At 35.3% G+C, this 20,829-nt stretch overlaps 2 protein-coding genes across 3 annotated transcripts in view; both read left to right on the top strand.

The window, feature by feature from the left end:
• Window positions 1-682: 682 nt before the first annotated feature.
• On the top strand, window positions 683-6,641 carry rsph3 (radial spoke head 3). The gene is made up of 9 exons (XM_058756472.1): window positions 683-1,220; window positions 1,747-1,834; window positions 2,019-2,160; window positions 3,084-3,229; window positions 4,226-4,429; window positions 5,507-5,669; window positions 5,792-5,878; window positions 6,007-6,089; window positions 6,254-6,641. The coding sequence occupies exons 1-8, from the start codon at window positions 1,108-1,110 to the stop codon at window positions 6,060-6,062; spliced, it is 999 nt and encodes a 332-aa protein (XP_058612455.1). The 5' UTR covers window positions 683-1,107; the 3' UTR covers window positions 6,063-6,089; window positions 6,254-6,641.
• A 305-nt stretch (window positions 6,642-6,946) lies between these two features.
• Window positions 6,947-20,829, top strand: part of ezrb (ezrin b) — a 28,618-nt gene continuing 14,735 nt past the window's right edge. Inside the window, exons 1-8 of one of the 2 annotated variants that reach the window (XM_058756033.1) lie at window positions 6,947-7,053; window positions 7,232-7,322; window positions 8,360-8,603; window positions 10,242-10,315; window positions 15,269-15,352; window positions 18,175-18,270; window positions 20,143-20,417; window positions 20,576-20,659. In XM_058756033.1, the coding sequence (XP_058612016.1) occupies window positions 10,304-10,315; window positions 15,269-15,352; window positions 18,175-18,270; window positions 20,143-20,417; window positions 20,576-20,659 (551 nt within the window). In that variant the 5' untranslated portion in view covers window positions 6,947-7,053; window positions 7,232-7,322; window positions 8,360-8,603; window positions 10,242-10,303. Of the gene's footprint in view, window positions 7,054-7,231; window positions 7,323-8,359; window positions 8,604-10,241; window positions 10,316-15,268; window positions 15,353-18,174; window positions 18,271-20,142; window positions 20,418-20,575; window positions 20,660-20,829 lie in introns of those variants that run through there. The other variant, XM_058756034.1, reaches the window with a different exon arrangement.

Below are 20,829 nucleotides of genomic sequence, written 5' to 3'. Positions count from 1 at the left end.
AATTTTATTGTTGATATCAGCAATTGAATTATTGATATCAACAATTTAATTCTTGATATCAAGAATTAGCATTTTAACTAGTAAAAACTGAATTGTTGATATCAAGAATTCATATCTTGAGAATGAATAAAAGTCAAAACGGCTTGCCATAAATGGCAGCATGGAGTGCCAGTGCGCGCGATCATCACTTCCTCTTTATTACTAGTTTTAACGCGAAGTAAACAATTAGTGTTTCAACCGCGGAAAGACATCTTAAAACAGCTTGTAAACAAAATGTCATGTAGCATTTCATTTACCTCAGGCAAGTCATCAGTGTCTACAGCTCGTTAGACAAATGAGTCTAAAGAAGAGCATTTTGCGAAATATTAGACTATACTTCGTTATATTTACTTCACCTGTTAGTGATGCCATAATTATTTAATGTAGGCTACGTTTAAATAAATATTTTATGAAACAAGTTATGACTCTGTACTATATATTTCAACAACAAATAGAAAATGTATAATTTAAAAGTTCATTTAAAAACAATTTACATGTTTGCATACACGTTTTTAATTTGAGTGTTGATTATTATAGTTAAAATAAATAGCCTAATTTAATTTAAGTTTGGGCTCTGTTGTTATTGTAACCTTATAGTAATGTAAAAGGGCTCCCTATAGAGCAGAGCTGAGGTAGATTTTTATCCCTAAGAAAGTTTTAATTATAATTGAATTTATTTAAAGAAAGAGCCATTTGTTCAGTAAATCATTGTTAAATTTGATTAGATCGCTTATAATTACACAGGCCTAATAGGGACACTTTAAAATAGAGTGTAACCAAAATGTTGTATTACAATTGAAGACATGACCAATTTTAACGTGTATGATGGGTACAGTACCCATCATACCCAGGGTATTGGTTTGAATACACACACAGAAGACCTAAAAAAATTGCCTAACCAAACCGGAAGTAAACAAAGCGGACCACAGTTGTTGGATACAGTCGCCACGGTAACAGTAACAACAACTGTAACAGTTACAGATGGGGAAACGAGTCCAGCTCTCAACAGCCAAAAGTTAATGATTCCAGCCTTCAGTAACGCTTTTGATATCACAGTTAAAAGGAAAAATGGCATCTAGTTTACAGACGCAACATGAGACGCAAAGCGGAGTTTATACGTTCTCCAGTCGTCCGCGTGCGGTTCCCAACCGCCCCAAATACAGACAAGCCGCTCCGCTGCTGTGAGTCACACACCACATCTCACTTCAGCTGATAATTTTGCCAATTTGACAGTATAAACACGTTAAATATCATTGATAGGCTGATATATTTGAGATTTACCTAGATTTTTATCGTTATAACGTCCTTAGAAAAATCCATGTATTTTATCCATTATAGAGGTCCTGTAAACATCAGGTAAACATAAGGGTTCTGGTTTATTTTTTATTTGTTTATTTTCTCACAGTTCGTTTTTTGACAGCTCTCTTTTTACATAGGCTACAAAGTTATCTGAAACCAAGTTACTGCTGTTTTACAATCATTGTAATAATTACTAGAAAACTTAAGGTTATAGGTCTTTTTTTGTCTTGGGCTTATAATGCGATACCAAATTGATCAGGGTTGGGGACTTAATGTTAATATTATTAAAGTACATGATTTATTTACATATGATAAATTAAAAAGATAATTTTTTTTAATGGATAAAAATATGCAACACGCTGATTATTTTAATCCATTTATTGCACAATTTTTCTTCACTGTATGCAGAAATGAAGAACAGAGCAGTTATGGAAACATCATGTATGACCGACGTGTTGTCAGAGGAAATACATACGCTCAACATATCCTACCCATTGTGAGTATCAGTACAGATAGGTTAGATAACTCTCTTATAAACAGATGGAGTTGTGTGTATTTGTTTAGTCTGAAAAGCTCATTAATATTACAAACCATAACACAGTGTTTGCTCATGTGGTACTGTGATGAGAGCGCAGTTGATGCATGAATAGAATATAAATGAATATAAATATGTTTAATAGACATCTGAGCCAGATCCAATTGAGTTCCTGAGACAGCAGGAGGCCAGAAAAAGAGCTTTGTCCAGAAAACGACTGAAGGAGCAGTTTGGCCCAAAAACACCAGAACCACTAGAGGGCAGAATGAACATAGATGTGCAGACAGGTATAATGATTTTGGCAATAAAGTAGAGTGCTGCAAAGATGACATATTTTTGTTGGCCAAATTAGTTATTATTTTAGCACTTACATTTCCATAGTCCTGCAAGTCAATGGATTTTTGAATGAATTTTGGTTAAATGCCTTAAATACAAGATCAAGATATTGTAATGTTTTATTTAACGACATAAACTGTATCAGTTATACCCCCTTGTGATTTTTTTTTAAAAAGCTTTTGTCTTGAAAAGGTCGTTGCTGTCAAGTGGCTAAATGAGGTTTTCTGGGACATTAAACATCATCACACCAAACAGGAAATCCATCCACTCAATAGTCTGCTTTTACAGCTTAGTCGTGTTTATAATCATACTCTCGCAAACTATTCTAACTCAGACTTTCAGGGACATTTTTATTTTTATGTTGGAAGCTTTATAGTGGCAATGTTGAAGTCATGTGATCCTCATGTAGTTTGTTTATAGCTAGCATTCGAATTCTGGAAATTGTATATAGGCTTTAAAATTCTGAAGAATATGATGAACAATCATGTAAGCATCATATAATTTTGTTCGTCACAGAGCTTACTTTCTTCAAGAATACAAAAGCCAACAGAAAAGATCCTATTGGGTTTTTGTTAAAGGAACCAGGGTGATACTAACTTCCAGGTTGGCCTACAAAAATAAGTCATCACTACAGCACATATCAGAGCCAAATGTGTGTGTCAATAAAATGTGGCAAAAAGCTCCCCAAAAGAACCTTGGCCTACTTTCATTGTGTAACATTTTTTATAAGCGACCTTGTATAACAACTCAACCTAACCAACCTTTCCATGCGCATAAGTGTAAATCTCAGAATGGACTTGCATCTTTCCATCTGATAATACTGTGATAAATTCAGAAATCAAGTGCTGAAATCTCTCACTGATGTGTATGTTAGAGATGTATCTGGAAGAGCTGAGCGATCACATAGAGGATGTCAGCGTGGAATGCCAAACAGACATGTTCCTGGACAAACCAGCCACTCCCCTCTTCATCCCAGCCAAAAGTGGACGAGATGCAGCCACACAGATAGAAGAGGGAGAGGTGCAGTATGGATGCTCTCGATTGGCTGTTTTTACATGCATATTTTTCCTTCTATTATCTGTCTGTTCTCACACCCATATCTCTGCTTATCACACCTGTAGTCCTGTTGCATTTAGTAAAGTGAATCAATGCATTATACTGTATAATCAAATTAATCAAATCTGTAAATGAATCATGCAGATGACTAATTCTAAAAAATAAAAAAGGAGAGAAAAAAATGTTGCGTTTAAAGGGATAGTTCACCCAAAAATGTAAATTCTGTCATCATTTACTCACCCTCAAGTAGTTCCAAACCTGAATGAATTTCTTTGTTCTGCCGAACATAAATGAAGGTATTTTGAAGAAAGTTTGTAACCAGGCTGTTTTGGGGCACCATTATGGAAGCCCGTTTCCGCCACTGAATAAAAAAATTAAAAAAGGTTATTGCGACTTTTTATCTCACAATTCTGACTTTTTTCTCAGAATTACGTGATATAAACTCACAATTGCGAGTTATAAACTCGCAATTCTGACATTTTTTTCTCGCAATTCTGCCTTTTTTTCTCTGAATTGTGAGATATAAATTCAGAAAAAAAGGCAGAATTGCGAGATATAAGTTTTTCTCAGAATTGCAAGTTTATATCTCACAATTATGACTTTTTAACTCGCAGTTGCGAGTTTATATCACGTCAGAATTGTGAGATAAAAAGTCGCAATTAACTTTTTAATTTTTTATTCAGTGGCGGAAACGGGCCTCCATTTACTATTGACTTCCATAGTAGGAAAAAAAAAATATTATGGAAGTCAATGGTGCCCCAGAACTGCTCTGTTCCCCACGTTCTTCAGAATATCTTCTTTTGTGTTCAGCAGAACAAAGACATTCATACGGGTTTGGAACTACTTGAGGGTGAGTAAATGATGACAGAATTTTCATTTTTGGGTGAACTATCCCTTTAACATTTCTAAATCTGCCGATCGTTTCCCAGTGGTAAGACTTGCATGTGTCTTGTCCTGCAGCTGTTTGATTTTGACATGGAGGTCCAGCCCGTGCTGCAGGTGTTGGTGGGAAAGACAATTGAGCAGGCATTGCTGGAAGTGCTGGAGGAGGAGGAGCTGGCCAACCTGAGGGCCCAGCAGCAGGTGTTCAAGGAGATCCGTGATGCTGAGCTGGTGGAGGTGCAGAGGCTGGAGGAGAGGGAACGGCGCCTCCGTGTGGAGAAGGTGAGAATGACTAGAAACAATATCATGACACGGTGCTCAGCAAAATAAAAAACAGCAAGATTTTCAGGTGATGCTGCGGCTTTATTTAAGTCAAAGGTAAATACTATGGCAACAGGCCACAAAACCATTTTTTTTTTCTTCTGAAAATAAAAGCACAATTTAGTGGCCGGAGGTCAAACTGGTAAAAAGTTTATAGATATGTGTGTTGTAGTCTGAAATAGATTTAGTTTTTTAGGGTTTTAAGTTTACACTGGTGTTATACAATTAAGTAACTTGTAACTGTGTATCTGTATAACTGATTAGGACTTGTCATATAATGGTCATATATTAATCTAAAACTACCAAAATGTGTTTATTTACATATTTATCTTATAATTATTTACCATATTACCATAATATGTACTGATAACCACCATGACAATATAAACAGTAAATCAAAAAGCACAGTTCACAGGGTCAAAACACCATCAGAGTGACACAATCAAAATGATGAAATAAACATTAATATTACACAACACACCCTAATGTTACCAATAACAACAGTAAGAAGAAACAAAAACATTTATTTAAAATATAATTATATTTGATGTGTATGCAAAGACTTCTGGGAATGTCTTTTTTATGTAAATTATATGGTTTTATTTTTTAATATTTTCTGTAAACTCATAAACACTCATTTGAAATCTTCACCATTTTAATTACCTTTTTAACTTTTTTTTTTTAGTTCACTTAACTGGTCCTTTGGTGAGACAAATATATTTTCAAAAGTAAAAACATTCCATTGTCTCAATTTATATTCATAATTTAAAAGTTGACAAGCCATATTTGAGGTCGATGACTGATAGCGGAACACTTGGATTTTCTGCCCAAAATACTGTAATTACCTCTTTTTGTTGATTTATATTCAGAATCTGAAAAATCATTTGAAAGACTAAATTCCACTGAAAAATCCATTTTATTCAAATGCATTTCTTGATCTTATGTTTGAGCAGAGATCTAAGAGGTTTAAAGTATATTTTCAGAGTTTTAATGTTTCTTGTGTTTCAGTATAATTTTAATATTGTTTCCTTAATGCAGGAGAACCGGATAAAGCAGCAGAAGGCAGCGCTGGAAAAAGAGAAGGAGACAGCAGATAAAATTGCTGCGAGAGCATTTTCTCAGCAGTATTTGTCTGACTTGTTGCCCTCAGTCTATTCCAATCTAAATGATTGTGGCTACTTCTATGACCCTGTGCAGAGAGGCAAGTGTCCCAGCATGTCAATTAATCTCTGTATTAATTTGTTTTAAAAGGTCTTTAATGAATGAACACATGAATTATCAGTCTACTGTCTAGTGAATGAACGATCATTATCTCTGCTCCAGATATAGAGACCGAATTCCTCCCTTGGCTGATGGAAGAAGTCACCAGTACTTTAGAACGAGGATATGTAGCAAGAACAGTGCTTGACAGTGAGTTAACAATTTTCAGGGAATCATTCCAATTGTTTTCTCAGATAAAAACAAAAATTTATTTTAAAATATTTTCTGCTGTCTAATACATAACATGGGATTAATCTATCAAGTCTGTTGTTGTCTAGTGCTCATTCAAGACGTCACTAACCAAAGGCGTGAGGCCTTTCAGATGAAAGAATAAACTCCTTCATGCAATTTCCCATTAGAGGTAAACAGGATCAAACATTTAACACTTTCATTTGTAAAATAAAATACAATACAACACATTATCAGTATTGAATGATTTCCATTTAAATGTCAGAAAATCAATATAAGTTGTGCTGTTCAATTTGTTTAATTAATAGGTGAAGAGTTTACCTGTTTTCATTTCAGGTCATACCAGGAAACAAGTCAAATCTGAAGGAGTTCATGCATTCTTCATAAACATCTGAATAAATTTCTTCTTATTATAAATGTATTTTTCATATATTATTTGAATAAAATTTCGAAAAATATGCCCATTGTGTTTTTAACTGCACTTCCAGAAAAACACTGTAGTTGGCGCTGCGGAGTCTGAAAATACTGACCTTCACTCAAACTCTATTTCTAACCTGTAATGCAGCTGTACTGTATGGAAAACTTGTGACCGACTCTCGTTAATATTTAGAGTCTATTTAAAATTTGTAGAAGTGGCATTGTAGAATTATAGGAGTATTATGAATATATTAATTCTGATTACATGTCCTCATATGCTGTAGCACAGAGGAGCTGTCGTCCAAACTTTGGCCGTGATGCTGTAACGTTACTGTTTAACTATAAAGATATGCTGTTAATTTTTTACGACTGATTAACTTTCTAAACACCATTTTCAGTGGAATGACTGTTTCATTTTCCCGCCTATCTGTGTCGCCTGGTTCTTCGACTAAACACCGTGGCTTGAACTGTTTCACGACTCCGCTTCAGCTTTCATTCACCTCGCCTTTATACGGCTCTATTTTAGTCCCGCTTCTGGATTGGTCAACTCCCACATTTGACCACGCCCACTAGGTGCATCGGAGTTTCACTTCCGTCGGTGCAGCTCTGGCAACACAAACAGAAACAGGCGTGTTGATGTAAATACATCGTTAAGGAAAGACCTCTGAGTCACATCACATCACATCACAGTGTACTTACTTATTCAGACCTCGACCGACGTAAGTGTTTGAATGACCTAATTACTATTGGAGATCGTTCAAACATAAGAGGTTTCAGTACAAAATAAACACGACATAAAAGATGGATGTACTCAGAGACCTTGTATGGGCAAAAACTCCATCTCCATCTGACTGAACAATATAATATTCAGTAGAACTCTCTCTCTCTCTCTCTTAGGTGAAGTGATAACCTTTAATAATTCAACAGTTTGCAATAGTCATCTGAATGAAAGTGCTGACAGAGGTTTCTCTCATGTTAGCGAGCACAGGTAAGTTACTGACTGTGAAAGAATGCCCCATCCGTTTCATATTGAGATGTTTCTGTAGTCTGTAGTTATGACTAATGGGTCTCTTTAGTGAATCACTGATCAAATTACCTGTTTATCATTCTTGAGGTTGAAGCACACACACAAACGTTTATTTAAGTGAAGATATACGTTTTGAATGGCTGTAAAAGAATGCCTCATCATGCATATACACACACACACACACACAGTTTTTATTTTTATTTTTTTTGTGAGTTAGAAATAGAGCAGAATAGTCTTATTTAATGTAATAACATAGCCTATTATTATTTATTTTTCTCAAATTCCTAAAACGTTTATGTTTAGATTTTCAAATTCAAATTTTTGAACTTGCTCTCAGACAGCATTAGCCTATAACAAAGTTCCTAGCAGAAGTGAATATATATATATATATATATATATATATATATATGCTGTGTGATGTGTTGGTTCACTGGTCAAATGGATTAATGCCAAATGTGTTTTAAATCAGGAGTTTATTTAAACCATAGGCATATCAATATGTTAACTCAATGCTTTGTTATTAAACTTGTGATATCTTCACAATATATTTCATTTCCTGAAAAATAACTATTTTAGAGGAGGTGATGTCAATAATATCTCCAAATGTATTGCTCAGTTCCTCTGTCAGACTTTCACTTTACTAACAGATAAATCAATTTATTTATTTGATTATTTTTAGGCCTATTTATTTTGAATTACTATTTAATTTTTTAACAGAGTTGGAATTAAAGTTTGCATGGAAATAACTGCCTTCGATGCAGTGAAGAAAATATTACAACCAATCAAAAGTGACGCAAAAGAGTAGGCTATGCAGGGAAATCATATTTATTGACAGTTTGACACAAATGTGAGACCTATAACCAACTACTAGCACACCATCGTACTTGAACACTGCCAAACTGTTTTATTAAACACTTTATAATATTTCTGAATTTTGAAAACCGGCACCTATTTTACTTAAATGCTGTACAATTTTCTGTCTTTGCATTCGTTTCAAGTAAACTTTTCAAGTCAGTCAGCCTGCATGATGTGAAAGGCTTGAAGCCGCTTGAGCAGGGCGCGTTATTGTGGGCGTCGCGCCGCAGCGTGTCTGGAACAGGAACTGGAGCCGCTGTCATTCAGCTGAGCGCACAAAGGTGAGCGCACCGTCAGCCATATTCCCACCGCCGGACTCTGTGCTCATTTCCTCGGAGGGAGGGGAATTTTCGGCCGAAGCTGGACTGAATTGACTCACCGGCTCTGGTAAGATTTGCTCCGATCGATTATCGCCTGGGTCAAAGACCACAACACAGTTATTGCGTCTATCGTTCGTGCGTTTCTCTTTGTACTGACGCCGCCCAGTTCAAAGAGAAATCTCTACCAACAGGTGTTGCTCTGATTATCGCGGTGGGATAGCCTGTATCTTACTATACAGATGGGGCTTTTTACAAACATGAAAAGGAAAAAAAATGACAAGCTTCCCATTTTTATAGGTATGACTAACGTTACCAGGTGGACAAAAAAGCTCTATGCAAATTTATGTTTAGATAGTGACTAACTACGCATGGGAACTGAGAACGGTTTTCAGTTCCATTTAATACAAATATCTAAATCTGATCATTTAGCTAACGTTCCGTTCGGTTCCGTTCATGCTTGTCAGACGTGAATGAATCAACCTAAATACTCAGTCACAACGTGAATCTTCAGCGAAACGCGGCATTGTAGTTCGAATCCCGAACGAGTGACTCTTATGAGCCAGTTTAGTGAATCCAGAACACACCTACAGCCTGACAAAATGAAGCCTAAACCATCTTCCAAATGAGTGCTTCATATGAGCCGGTTCTTTTTTAAAGAATCAAATTTTTTTAAAAAGCGAATCCATAAATACAGCGCGAGCCGTGAAATGATTCCCGAATAATTGACTCTCATGAACCGGATCTTTTTAGTGCATCAAAACACGAATACTAATGTAATCTGACTCGCTTAATAAACTCTTTGCTATTAATTTTGTCATGTCCGACTCAAATACACCAGAGCTGTTAGTGTTATATTGTAGAATAGAGGCTCATACGATTGTTATAATTTGGCCCTATACTGTACATGTTCTTATAATAACGTGAAGATAACGTAGGCTATTACATGGTTAAATGAAATATCCTAAATAGCCTATTTTACCGCATTTATCAGGAGGCCTATTTGTATAATTAAAAGTCATTGTGTAAGCATAGCTACAATTTAAAATGTAATGCATTTATTTATTTTTTATTTGTCTGGTCTATTTAATGTAAAATGTAAATAAAACATCATTATAGATAAACAGCTGAGGGCAGCAAATGCGACAATTTTTACTTTCTTTCTTAATTGTTAGTGGGGGTGTTAAAGTTGTCCCCCACCTAAAGATGACCTAACTTAGTCTGACACATTTTCTCTCATAAACTGTAATGCAAACATATTTAAACTACCATAAATGTCCAAAACTGTGTTCTTCGGCATTGTCTCATATATATATATATATATATATATATATAGGCTAGGCTACACACCCACAGTGAGTTTTATTAGCTAGTTTTATATTTTATGGGAATATCTTGCATATCTCGCATGATTCAGTTACCGCTATATTTAATAATCGAATATTTGACTTCATTCCCTATCAAGGGTTGGTCTTTGGGAAACAGAGACTGGAGCAAATATTTGTAGAATGGGGTGGGGACTTTAAATTGAAAAGCGGTGTTACCTCTTTGGGGTGAGGCTGTCACAATCCTAAATTCCAGTTTTTAATCGTGATTCACATGGAGTGCGTCAGATTTTATTCTCAGCGATCTTTAAATGACAGGCAGACTGTTCTTGAGTCATTCTCACTAGCGCTGCTCAAACGCGTTTCTCCTCTTTCTGCTTCAGAGGGAGGCTCCGTGGAAATACTCAACATTCATTGACAGAAGAGATCTACAACAGGATTCAAAATGCCTAAACCTGTGAGTATTTACCGAGTCTTATTTTATTATTGTTAAAGTGTTTACCAAGCTCAGTATGAGAGTGTTTAGCATGTTTTCAACTTCTGTTCAGTGTTTTGAATTATTATGGAGGATTTCTGGTCTGATAAAACATTTTTGTATCGTGACTTTATATTTTATTTTGACATAGAATTAAAGTCTGATTCTTGTTTGCTCTATCTTCAAACAGTGGTTTGTAAATGTTGAAAATTACGTTTTGTTTTGCGAAATTCTGTCAGTTTTCATTAAGTTACTTCTTAGAGGCAAGTATGTTTGTTTTAAGGCAGAGTTTATTAGGTTTGGGTCTTGTTTACATCTGCTTTTGGCTTGTTTACCCACAACAAAATTGTAGTAGCCTATGTGTGGCTTATGTAGTTAAAATGTATTTGTTTTAAACAGACAGAGTATTGAATGTTATCTGTGTTTGCTTATAAACACTCTTAAAACAGCAAGTGCAGCATGTTGTCAGTTTGTTTAAGATGGTAACAGTGTTGTCAGGAAGAGTACAGAGGAAATGACATCATGATGCTTTCCACAGAGCTTCTCATTCATCCTTGGCCCTCAGCACTGCCTGCTGAAATGCTGAATACAGAGGCTTGTTCTTGCTTCCATGGTCGGTTTGGATGGAAGTGGTGGATTTGAGTTCAAAAGAGTCATTTTTTTCAAGATTTTTCAGTCATTTAGATGATTTTAAATCAAGCAGTAAAGTAAAAATGATCAGATTAAATGATATCATTTTGTAAATTATTATTATTATTTTTCTCTCAGTTTCTACATTGAACTCCCCTATGAAGATATTTTAAGAGTTTCTGTTTTCTGTCTTAATATGTCCCCTCCTGTTTCATAGCATGTTTCAGGTGTGTCTATAATCAGCACTTTCAGCAGCTGAGGGTGTTTCCTCTCAAATCTTTGTTATCGTTTGTTCTGCTGAATAATTGATAACTAGACAATGCCTGTTACGCCCTTTGGTGATGTAGCACAAAAGCTCATTGTGCTGTAATCAATCCTCATGTGCTCTCGGGCTTTAGCTCAAACCAGCTCAATGAAAGACTAACAGTACCATCCAAATAGGAACTTTAGGCAAAAGGCAGATCTGAGCAAAGAGAAGTTCATGTAACTCAAGACATGCAACAGAAGTGTCATTAAGTTTTTGCCACTACTTTTATCATAGTACCATTTCAACATGGGCTCCTTGTGCCTCTGCCTACTGTACGTGTTTTGCAAAAATCCCAAAAAATGCATAGAATTTGCATACAACTCACTGCAGTTGTCAGCTGAAATGAACACTAGTGGCATAAAACACCAACACCTTTTAATCCTTTTCACACAAATTATGATTACCAGGGGTAGATTATTGATTAATAAAAACAAATTTTCTCAAAGTTCCTTGTCTTTGTAAACTAAAACATTTTGGGATTTGCACCATACAACCAGCTCCATATGTATGGCTATATGTAGTAAACTTGCTTGTTACCTCACCCGGTACAGCATTGCACTTGCAGTGTGCTCGGGTGTGAGTCCTGATTTAAAAAAAGCTCAACGACTTGTAAAAGCAAGAAAAAGTGACATGGTTGCTTAGCAAATGCATTTTTCTGTCACATTTCCTTTTGTTACCGCTTTCCTTAGGTTTTGCGTTTTAGGTTTCAGCATAAGTCATTCATTATTCGCGCAATAGGGCATTAACTGTTTAGCGCCACTCACTAGACATTTAATTTCCAAACTGCTGCGATACACAACCAAACATTGCCAGATTCACTTTTCAGTAAGACACTGAAGACACCATATTGCCACTCGCTGGACATTTCACTTGGAAAGTGTTGTGAAATGTGCAAGAAGCAGCAAAATATAATTTTACAGAAATAACGAGGCGTGTTTGGTTTTTTTCCAATTTGCTGGGGTTGCAACATTTGCAGATGATAAATATAGGTTTTGAATAATTAGAATAATGGTTTCTTGGCTGTTGTTTTGGCCCAGCTACTATATAATTCAGGAGACATTTAAAATAAAGGAATGGTTAGTAGATTTAGCAAATAATCTTCCTTTAAAGAGCTGTAAAAATCTCCAATTTAGATTTGGTCAGTAGCTGACTGGGTATGTTGTCTGTAGATCAACAGTAAATGCATGTGATGTTATATTTTTATATAACCAAACAGTTTTTAGTAGTCAGTCAGAATTTTAACCGCCTTGTAATGTAGATTATTTGGTTTGGTGACGTCTCTTGCCCTATGATGCTAATCGGAACCTGAGCTTGGTGACTGTGCTCGATTTCACCATGCAGTGTATTGCAGCCGAAAAAGTTTGTCAGTCAGCTAAAACCTTTTGGAGAGCAATGCAGAGAAATGGTGAGACTCTATTAAAATGCAGCCTGATGCAGTAGGTGGACCACTGAGAGGATGTTTCTGAAAGAGACCCTTTGTTTTGCTGGGTAAATGGATACCCCTCCGTCTCCCCCTCTTTTGGCGAGTTGGATGCCAGTCTTTAAGCTGAACTCTTCACCACTAGATTTCAGATGTACACAGCAGGCCTATGATTCTTTTTTTATTGTCAGTGGAGGGTCTATATCAAGTTATTTATCAGTGTTGATTATTTGTAATTGTATAATTGCGTATTTATGAATTTCTGTGTGATTGTGAGTTTGCTATCACAGTGCTGTTTTCAGAAAAGGTCCCAGCAGTCCTCTTTAAGCCTGGTACAGGAAGTTCTTTCCATATAACAATGATTGTGGTGTTGATTGATTATTCACTGACTGCTCATAGTCATTCTTTATAAAGTTTTAAGTTGAGTAGGGCTATATATATATATATATATATATATATATATATATATATATATATATATATATATCGATTTCATTTAGCACATGCGCTAATCTAAAGCAAGAAAATGATAACAAAAAAAGCAATGAATCAAAGTTAGAACAGAAGTAATGCTTCCATAGCATATGTCCAGAAGTACCAGAGCAGTGGATTTTTCCTTGCTGTTCTGGTGACGGTTGGGAGTTTGTTTTTCCACTGAGGAGTATTGAGTGTCTGTGGAAGTTTTGGGAAAGTGAAAACACTGTGATGGCATTGTCAGGGATGTGATATTATCATCTCAGTATTTGTGTACAGCATTTGCTCTGAAGTGGCTTAAGATGTTTGTTTGTTTTTTCTTTTACACACGGAATCAGTCGTTCCAACCAAACCGTTATTGTTATATAATATCATATAATAACAAGAAGGAGTTATATGTTAGTATCATTGATGATTTATATATATTTTATGTTCATTTTAATTTTGGTTAAAGCTTTAGTAAATATTGTGTTTTCACCATTTTTATTGTTTATTTATATATTTATTTATTAGTTGTTGTTTTTCTATTTAGTTTTAATTTTGTAGAACTTTTTAAAGAAGAAACATTATTAATAAAAGTACCAGCCTCACATTTCAAATTTCATGTACAAAGGCAACTAACTGAAGTGAAATAATTTTACCCTTTTAAATTATTTTTCTATATTATGTACATTATTATAACAGCAATTACTGTATTTTGAATTGCGTTTTAATTTTTTTTCTTAATGGAAAAATGTATGTATTTTATTATTAAAATATTAATAAGCAAAGTTCACCGTATGACACTTTTCTCCTTTCATATTCCACAGAAGAAAGTAAATACTGGTGTTTTTCAATGGACTTTTTATTCAATGTGGACTGGTGCTTAGAAGCTTAAAAAATGACACAATCACCACTGAATTATCATAAAAGCAGTCTGTATGACTTTTATATTATATATTGGAAAACATGACAAGTAGCCTACATTCTGTAAAATTCCCCTTTTTGTGTTCCATGGAAATCAGAAAGTCATACAGCGTGAAACAAAGTGAGTGCGAGCAAATGATGACGTATTTGTCGTTTTGATATGAACTATTCCTTTATGTTTGTATTGCTGAAAAGGGTTATTTTTGTATTGCTTTGGTCTGAACACTTGTGTGAGTTTCTGTTTACATGGTTATGAAATTTCATAGTGGAGCAATTGTTTTAAAGCAGTTACATAATTAGAAATGGTTATTCTTTCTTACCAGACAACACACTCATTGCTCACACCCAGTATGGCGTGTCTGTGAAGTCTCTTCACTTATTTTTGTTCAGCCATCATCATTGCTAACAGTTCACATGGTAGTCACATGAATATGGATCATTGAATCAGATGTTCGTTTTATGATTGTACTTTACGATCTCAACAATGGTAATTCTTGTCCATTGGAAACTCCTCTTAGACTGCTGTCTTCTTTTCCTGGATGAGAACTAAAATTAATACTTTCATCTCGAAAAGTTTCATCTTTTTTTTTTTTTAAGTTGGCTCTCACAAATGATTCCTTGTTCCTTGGTTCTGTGGGTTTGTTGTCTGTGCATTGTGAGGAAACGCCTCTGTTTCGTATGTCTTGGGAAAGTGCTCTAAAATGACTCTTTGTTGTCCCATAAAATGGTACAAATTTGATTGTAGAGCTGTTTCAGCCTTTTTCTTGTTGACTTAGTCCTGTCAAACATTAACAGTAGAATAGATTGGCATTTCCCCTTTACAAATAGTGGCTGAGGCACATTGTTCTGTGAAGCCACTCCTGCTGTTTTCCCAGTTTCTTTCAAGCCACGTCTGCCTCAAGAACGATAGTCTGGGTCATCAGCTTGCTACACAATCAGACTAAAGTTATCAACATAGATTGTTACTGTCTTCAGTGTGGTGTTTTTTTTTTGCTAGGATGCTTTGTGATGTCTCATCATTGCAGATTTTTTTTTTATTACCTTTTGCCTCTGAAATTGCTTCTATAAAATGAAAACTGTAAAATCTGAAGTTGTAACCATCTTTTAATAGATGACCATTTTCTTCTCAACTGTTTTTGTATTTGACAACACAAATATAAACATTGGTTGCTAATGTAATTTTTCTCTCTCTTTTTAGGTAAATGTTCGCGTCACTACGGTGGATGCGGAGCTGGAGTTTGCCGTTCAGCCCAGCACAACTGGCAAGCAGCTATTTGACCAGGTCTGCAACTAAACATCTAGACAAAAAATAGATTAATTAACAAGCATTGGTTAGGATCATGTGCATGAATACTGGAACCTGCTTTCCAAACAGTCTTAGTTTAAACTCTGCTGTTTTCTGCCATTTCCCTTAAATTGTATTTATTATTGCATGCAAAAAAGACAAAACTAACTTAAAATATGAACATAAACCTTAACTTAAAGAGATTCAATAACAGGATCTTTTTTTTTTTTTTTTCAAAAGAGCACAGTTGATGCACCCCCATTCTGATGTGCAATGAGATGCATGCACAAAAATTCTATTCACATTTACTATTCACTTTACGTAAATAGGTTCCAGGGAATGGGTTCCATGAAAAAGAGACAACTGATTTGACTCATTTCTTAGCAGTTGTGGTTGTGTAACAGATGGTGTATACCTGACATCTGCAATCAATTATTTTAATCCCTCAATGACAGCTTCTCATTCTCTTCCGACAATTCCTTGATCTTAAATAAATCCATGTCCCTCAGCTGAAGCAGAGAGGACAAAGATTGTAAACAGTTATTCAGAGAAATGTTAAAAGGTAAATCAAGAAATTTACATTTGTTTTCTTAGTCAAATACTTGTTGCAAAAGCAGGAGTTCAAAGCGTATGTTTAGCACAAAAAAAAAAAGAGCAGGAGGACAAAATGTTTAAACCTAAATTTATATTGGATTATTTGAATATAAAATGTATCAAAAAAATTTAATAATTGTTAGTTTTTTAAATAAAAGTTGTATTTTAAATGATAATTTTATATATATATATATATATATATATATATATATATATATATATATATATATATATATATATGTATATAAATAATATTTATTTTAAATAATGGTAACAGTGAAGGATGTCACAGAACAAACTCAGACTTCACTGGTCATCCGTCAGTAGCTTATGACCTAATTTAATTACCGGCTTGGTAACATGGGATAATCCCCTGCAAATAGAAGGCCCAGAACACCACACAAACCTCACAGGAAGGGTTTTTCTTCTTTAAAAGAGCATATCCCTTGACGTATGACTCGCTGACCATTTCACTGATGTGCTCATTGACTGCCACGACTGTGGAAACTGTGAATAAGTGCCATCCCTCTATGATCCATGAACTCTAGTTTTCCCATTCATAACAGAACCAACAGCTGAAGCAGTCTCCACTTCAGAGTAAGTGCTATGAGCCAGTCATGAACTGTGGATGGCACACAGCATAGATAGTTCTTAGCAGGGTGTTTAATTTAAATAAAGCTTATGTTACCTAACTTCAGTCTTGGAAATTGGTGCTGTGACCCGGGTCTGGTTGACTCTTGTATTTCTTCTCTTTGGGTTGAAGCACACCTATTTATAAAGCCGGTTATTACTGTTTTTTGTTTACATTTGCATTTACATTTAAACTTTACATTTAAAGTTTAAATGAATTCTAAGTATTACTCTACTTAGGTTAAATCCACTTTTTCGAATGGCTTTGTCAGTAAGCTTAGAGATGCTTAGAACCTGTTGAGCTGGTTTACAGCATTTGTTACATCCTTTTTTTTTTGTTGTTTGTTTGTTTTTTTTCCTGGGATGTGGTATGATTGTAAATGGTTATAAAAGGCAGTCGAAGTTCAATAGAAGATCTGATTGGTTGAAGAAAAATGTTGATCTGTAAAACATTTGTCATGAGATAGTTTCTGTTTAGATTTTCTACCATAATTTTCCCTCTAACTGAAGTTTTCTTCAATACTGTTGTCAGTCCTGTTTGGAGTACTAAATACATTTTGGTTGGTTACTAGTGTGACAAGCTCATTTTATAACTGACAGGACTCCCGTAAATTTTCAGGACAACTAGGCCTATAATTTAAAAGCAAGTTTGTTTGTGTGCTTTATGAACGGAATCACGCTTTGAAACTAATTGTCTGTCATGTCATTGACACACATGCGTGCACATTCTTTGGGGTAATTCTTTGCTGCCAATGACAATCAAATTCCGGAAAACTGTATTTGCGTTGGTGGAAGAAATAAAAAAAAAAAAAAACCCAGGACATCTGAGAAAATGAAACCTATTAGTAAATTTGCACTTAACATTTCCTGCAGTGCAGTTTTTGTGTTTCGGAATGTTACAGGTGACACATGTCCTGTGTATTTATTTTATTTAGGTGGTTATGCATATTGAATATGTGACACTTACTAGGTCAGTACATGTTTTATTTTATACATTTTACATAGTATCACATAAAGAGGACAGGACCACCATAGCTCAGTATGTTAGCTAACTGTTAGCTTTACAAAAAATAAAAATTACTGACCCAAAACATTTGAACAGTGGTGCAAATGTTGAAAATTCAATAATTTTGCATTCTCTGGGGGTGTTGATCTAAAAGGTAACAGCCACTGCATGAGAGCTGCAACATTTACCAAAACAGTAATAAATACCATCTTGCACAAAGCATCTGGGAAATTGTGTACGTGCATGTATACCCATTGAAATCTAAAGTTTTCCCTTCAGGGCACCTGGTGCTCATCACTCTCCACTCCTGCGAAAACTAATGCGTGTGAATGAGCTAATGACTTGCAGTACTTTGTAATTGGAAGAAGGCCAATCAGAGTGTGTATATATATATATATATATATATATATATCAGTATATTCTTTAAATATGGCCTTTATTCTGTTTTCATGGAAATGTAACCCTGTGCTCTGTGGGATTTCAAAGCACTAAGTATACAACAGTTGCAAAGCAGTCAGCAACAGCTTAATAATTCTTAATAATAATCTGTTTATTGTGTGCTAAAAGGTGTCATTTTTTTTGCTGACAGGTGGTGAAGACCATCGGGTTACGTGAAATATGGTACTTCGGACTGCAGTATATGGACAGCAAAGGCTACTTTACATGGCTGAAACTTGATAAAAAGGTAATTGTTTATTTAGCACAACAATGATATTCAGATTTTCTCTGCAGAATGTGTTTTAATAGATTTTAGTCAGGGTTTTCGCTTTCTATCCTGACTGGTCAACTACTTTGAGTAAGTATTTGACATATTTGACATTTTTGATGACATTTAGATTCTCAAGCATACATGCTTTTTCACCCGTTGGACTGTGACACAATCAGTAGGTTGAACATTTCAATTATGTGTTTCCTCATTGTTGTCTTTGTACAGCTGATACAATATACTTCAGAGGAAAACGGATTTCCTCATACATGGAAATGAATTACTTTTTGTGAAATTGAATTACATTTTTTCCCCAATTGTGTCTGATTTTTGTAGTTTAGTTGTTTTATTAATTATTATCAGTGCATGCAGTGAGAAATCTTAGATCGGTACTACAAACATTTATGAATATAGAACTTGAATTGTACGTAATAAATTGATATGTGATTTAAGTTGCATTTAATGTGACTATGATTTTTACTGGCTAGCTATGGCCAGAACTAAATTGTATGTGTCGTAGAGGGACTGTTATTTTAAAAAGGTGTGAAATATTTAATGCAACTCATAACTGATATTTTTACCCACCATAAATCAGGAGCAGTCAAAGAAAAAAAAGGAGATTTTCAGGAAAAGAAACTTGTTTGGTTTCATTCCACTTGTAAACACTTCACAGATCAGAGCTTGAAATGAAGAGACTTGTTTAACCCTGAAACTCCCATATTTGACAAAACTGATTGGTTTGGTGTTTATGGCTGAATGCACAGTTAAACTTAAAAAAGTTTAACACTTAAAAAAACAAAAACAACTCTGCTCCAGCTCCACTCCATTCAGGCTGCACGATTAATCGAAATCATTTGGAATTGCAATATGGCTTAGTGTAAATAACAAATCGCAAAAACTGTTATGTAATTAAATTAATTTATGTGCTGCATGTTTCAGAGAGAAGCGCAGCACTGTGTTTGTTTACACGTGAGCAGATCTGATGTTTTCAGTGTCTCAGAAAGGTTCAGCTGGGAGAACGCAACATGCGCCAACCGTCTTCCCAAAATTGGAATAAGAAGCTCTTATGAACCAGACGTTGTCAACTATAGAGAAGCAGCGTGTCTATACTAGACACGACAATAGTTGCTGCGCCGCAACAGCTAAAGTGCGTCTACACTGGACACAACAAAGTCACTATTGAAAATCATTTGAACTTTGAGTCAGCATGTCTTAAATAGAACGCAGCAGCAGTTTACTATCGGGGATTTGTCGCACCGCACCGCATCCAGTGTAGACGGCGTCACTGATTATAATGGGTTCTATTGTATTTTGTCGCGCCACGCCGCTCGCGTCCGGTGTAGACGCAGAGAAAGGACTCTCTGTGGTTTTGCCCCAGAGTAAAAGTTGGCTGGTTTTAATGTTTGAAAAGAAATGAAGTCATAAATATTTGTATTTTAATTCCAGAGTTTTATTTTAATAAAGAAATTGTTTGTATTATTTTAAAGTGAATTATTGCAAAGTTGAATATCCGTTACCATTGGAGTTCAATGAAACTTGCGACCATTGTTAAATAACGATGGTTTTGGGAAATGCACCCCAGATTATTAGAAGACAAAAACTGACTGGTGAATAAATAAAAACATTTATTTATATAATGGTATATTCATTTGATAATGTTTTATATATATATATATATATATATATATATATATATATATATATGTATATGTATATATATGTCTCCTTCAAATATATCCTTGGCTGTGGCCTAAATGTGCTGAAACATATTCATGAATAGTCGGCAAAAGCTCCAAATGAAATCTTCACACACTTTTTTTTCTTTCTCTTTCTTTTTTTTTTTTTTTGCAGGTCTCCTCTCAAGATGTGAAGAAGGAGAACCCTCTCCAGTTTAAATTCCGTGCCAAGTTCTTCCCAGAAGATGTGGCGGATGAGTTGATCCAGGATATCACTCAGAAACTGTTCTTCATGCAAGTGAAAGACTCCATTCTGAGTGATGATATCTACTGTCCTCCAGAGACTGCGGTGCTTCTGGCCTCCTATTCAGTGCAGGCCAAATTTGGCGATTTCAGCAAGGAAGTGCACAGGCCTGGATACCTGACCTCCGATCGCCTCCTGCCCCAACGGTGAGTCACATGGGACTGGCTTAACTGGGCCATGTGCTCCTGGAAGTATAGGATTTGAATTCTGCCATCATTGCTCATCGGAATTTGGTTTTGAATAACAGTTAAAGGTTTAGAAACTTTGGAAATGAATCTTTGTCCCTCCTGTTGTTTGACTGCAGGGTTCTAGACCAGCACAAGTTGTCACGGGACCAGTGGGAGGAGAGGATTCAGGTGTGGCATGAGGAGCATCGTGGAATGCTCAAGTAGGTTGACGTTCTCTCAAAACTTGTTGTTGTTGTAGTATCTTTATAGTTATTGTTCTTGGTGTGAATGGGCCTCAATGCTAAATGTAGAATTGCTAAATGTTAAAATGTCAGTTGATTGTAGAAATAAGAAACTAACACTTGTCAGTTGGTCAGTCAAGCACATTTAT

The sequence above is a fragment of the Onychostoma macrolepis genome, chromosome 20, assembly GCF_012432095.1.
Source record: "Onychostoma macrolepis isolate SWU-2019 chromosome 20, ASM1243209v1, whole genome shotgun sequence".
In the NCBI taxonomy this organism is placed as follows: Eukaryota; Metazoa; Chordata; class Actinopteri; order Cypriniformes; family Cyprinidae; genus Onychostoma; species Onychostoma macrolepis.
This window is presented reverse-complemented; position numbering and strand designations above follow the sequence as displayed.

What these genes read in the sequence shown, in the direction of transcription:
- rsph3 (XM_058756472.1), top strand. Translation starts at nt 1,108, where the DNA reads ATGGCATCTAGTTTACAGACGCAACATGAGACGCAAAGCGGAGTTTAT. An exon ending in GAACATAGATGTGCAGACAG is followed by an intron (nt 2,161 to 3,083) that starts GTATAATGATTT and finishes TGTGTATGTTAG; the next exon opens with AGATGTATCTGGAAGAGCTG. An exon ending in GGCGCCTCCGTGTGGAGAAG is followed by an intron (nt 4,430 to 5,506) that starts GTGAGAATGACT and finishes TCCTTAATGCAG; the next exon opens with GAGAACCGGATAAAGCAGCA.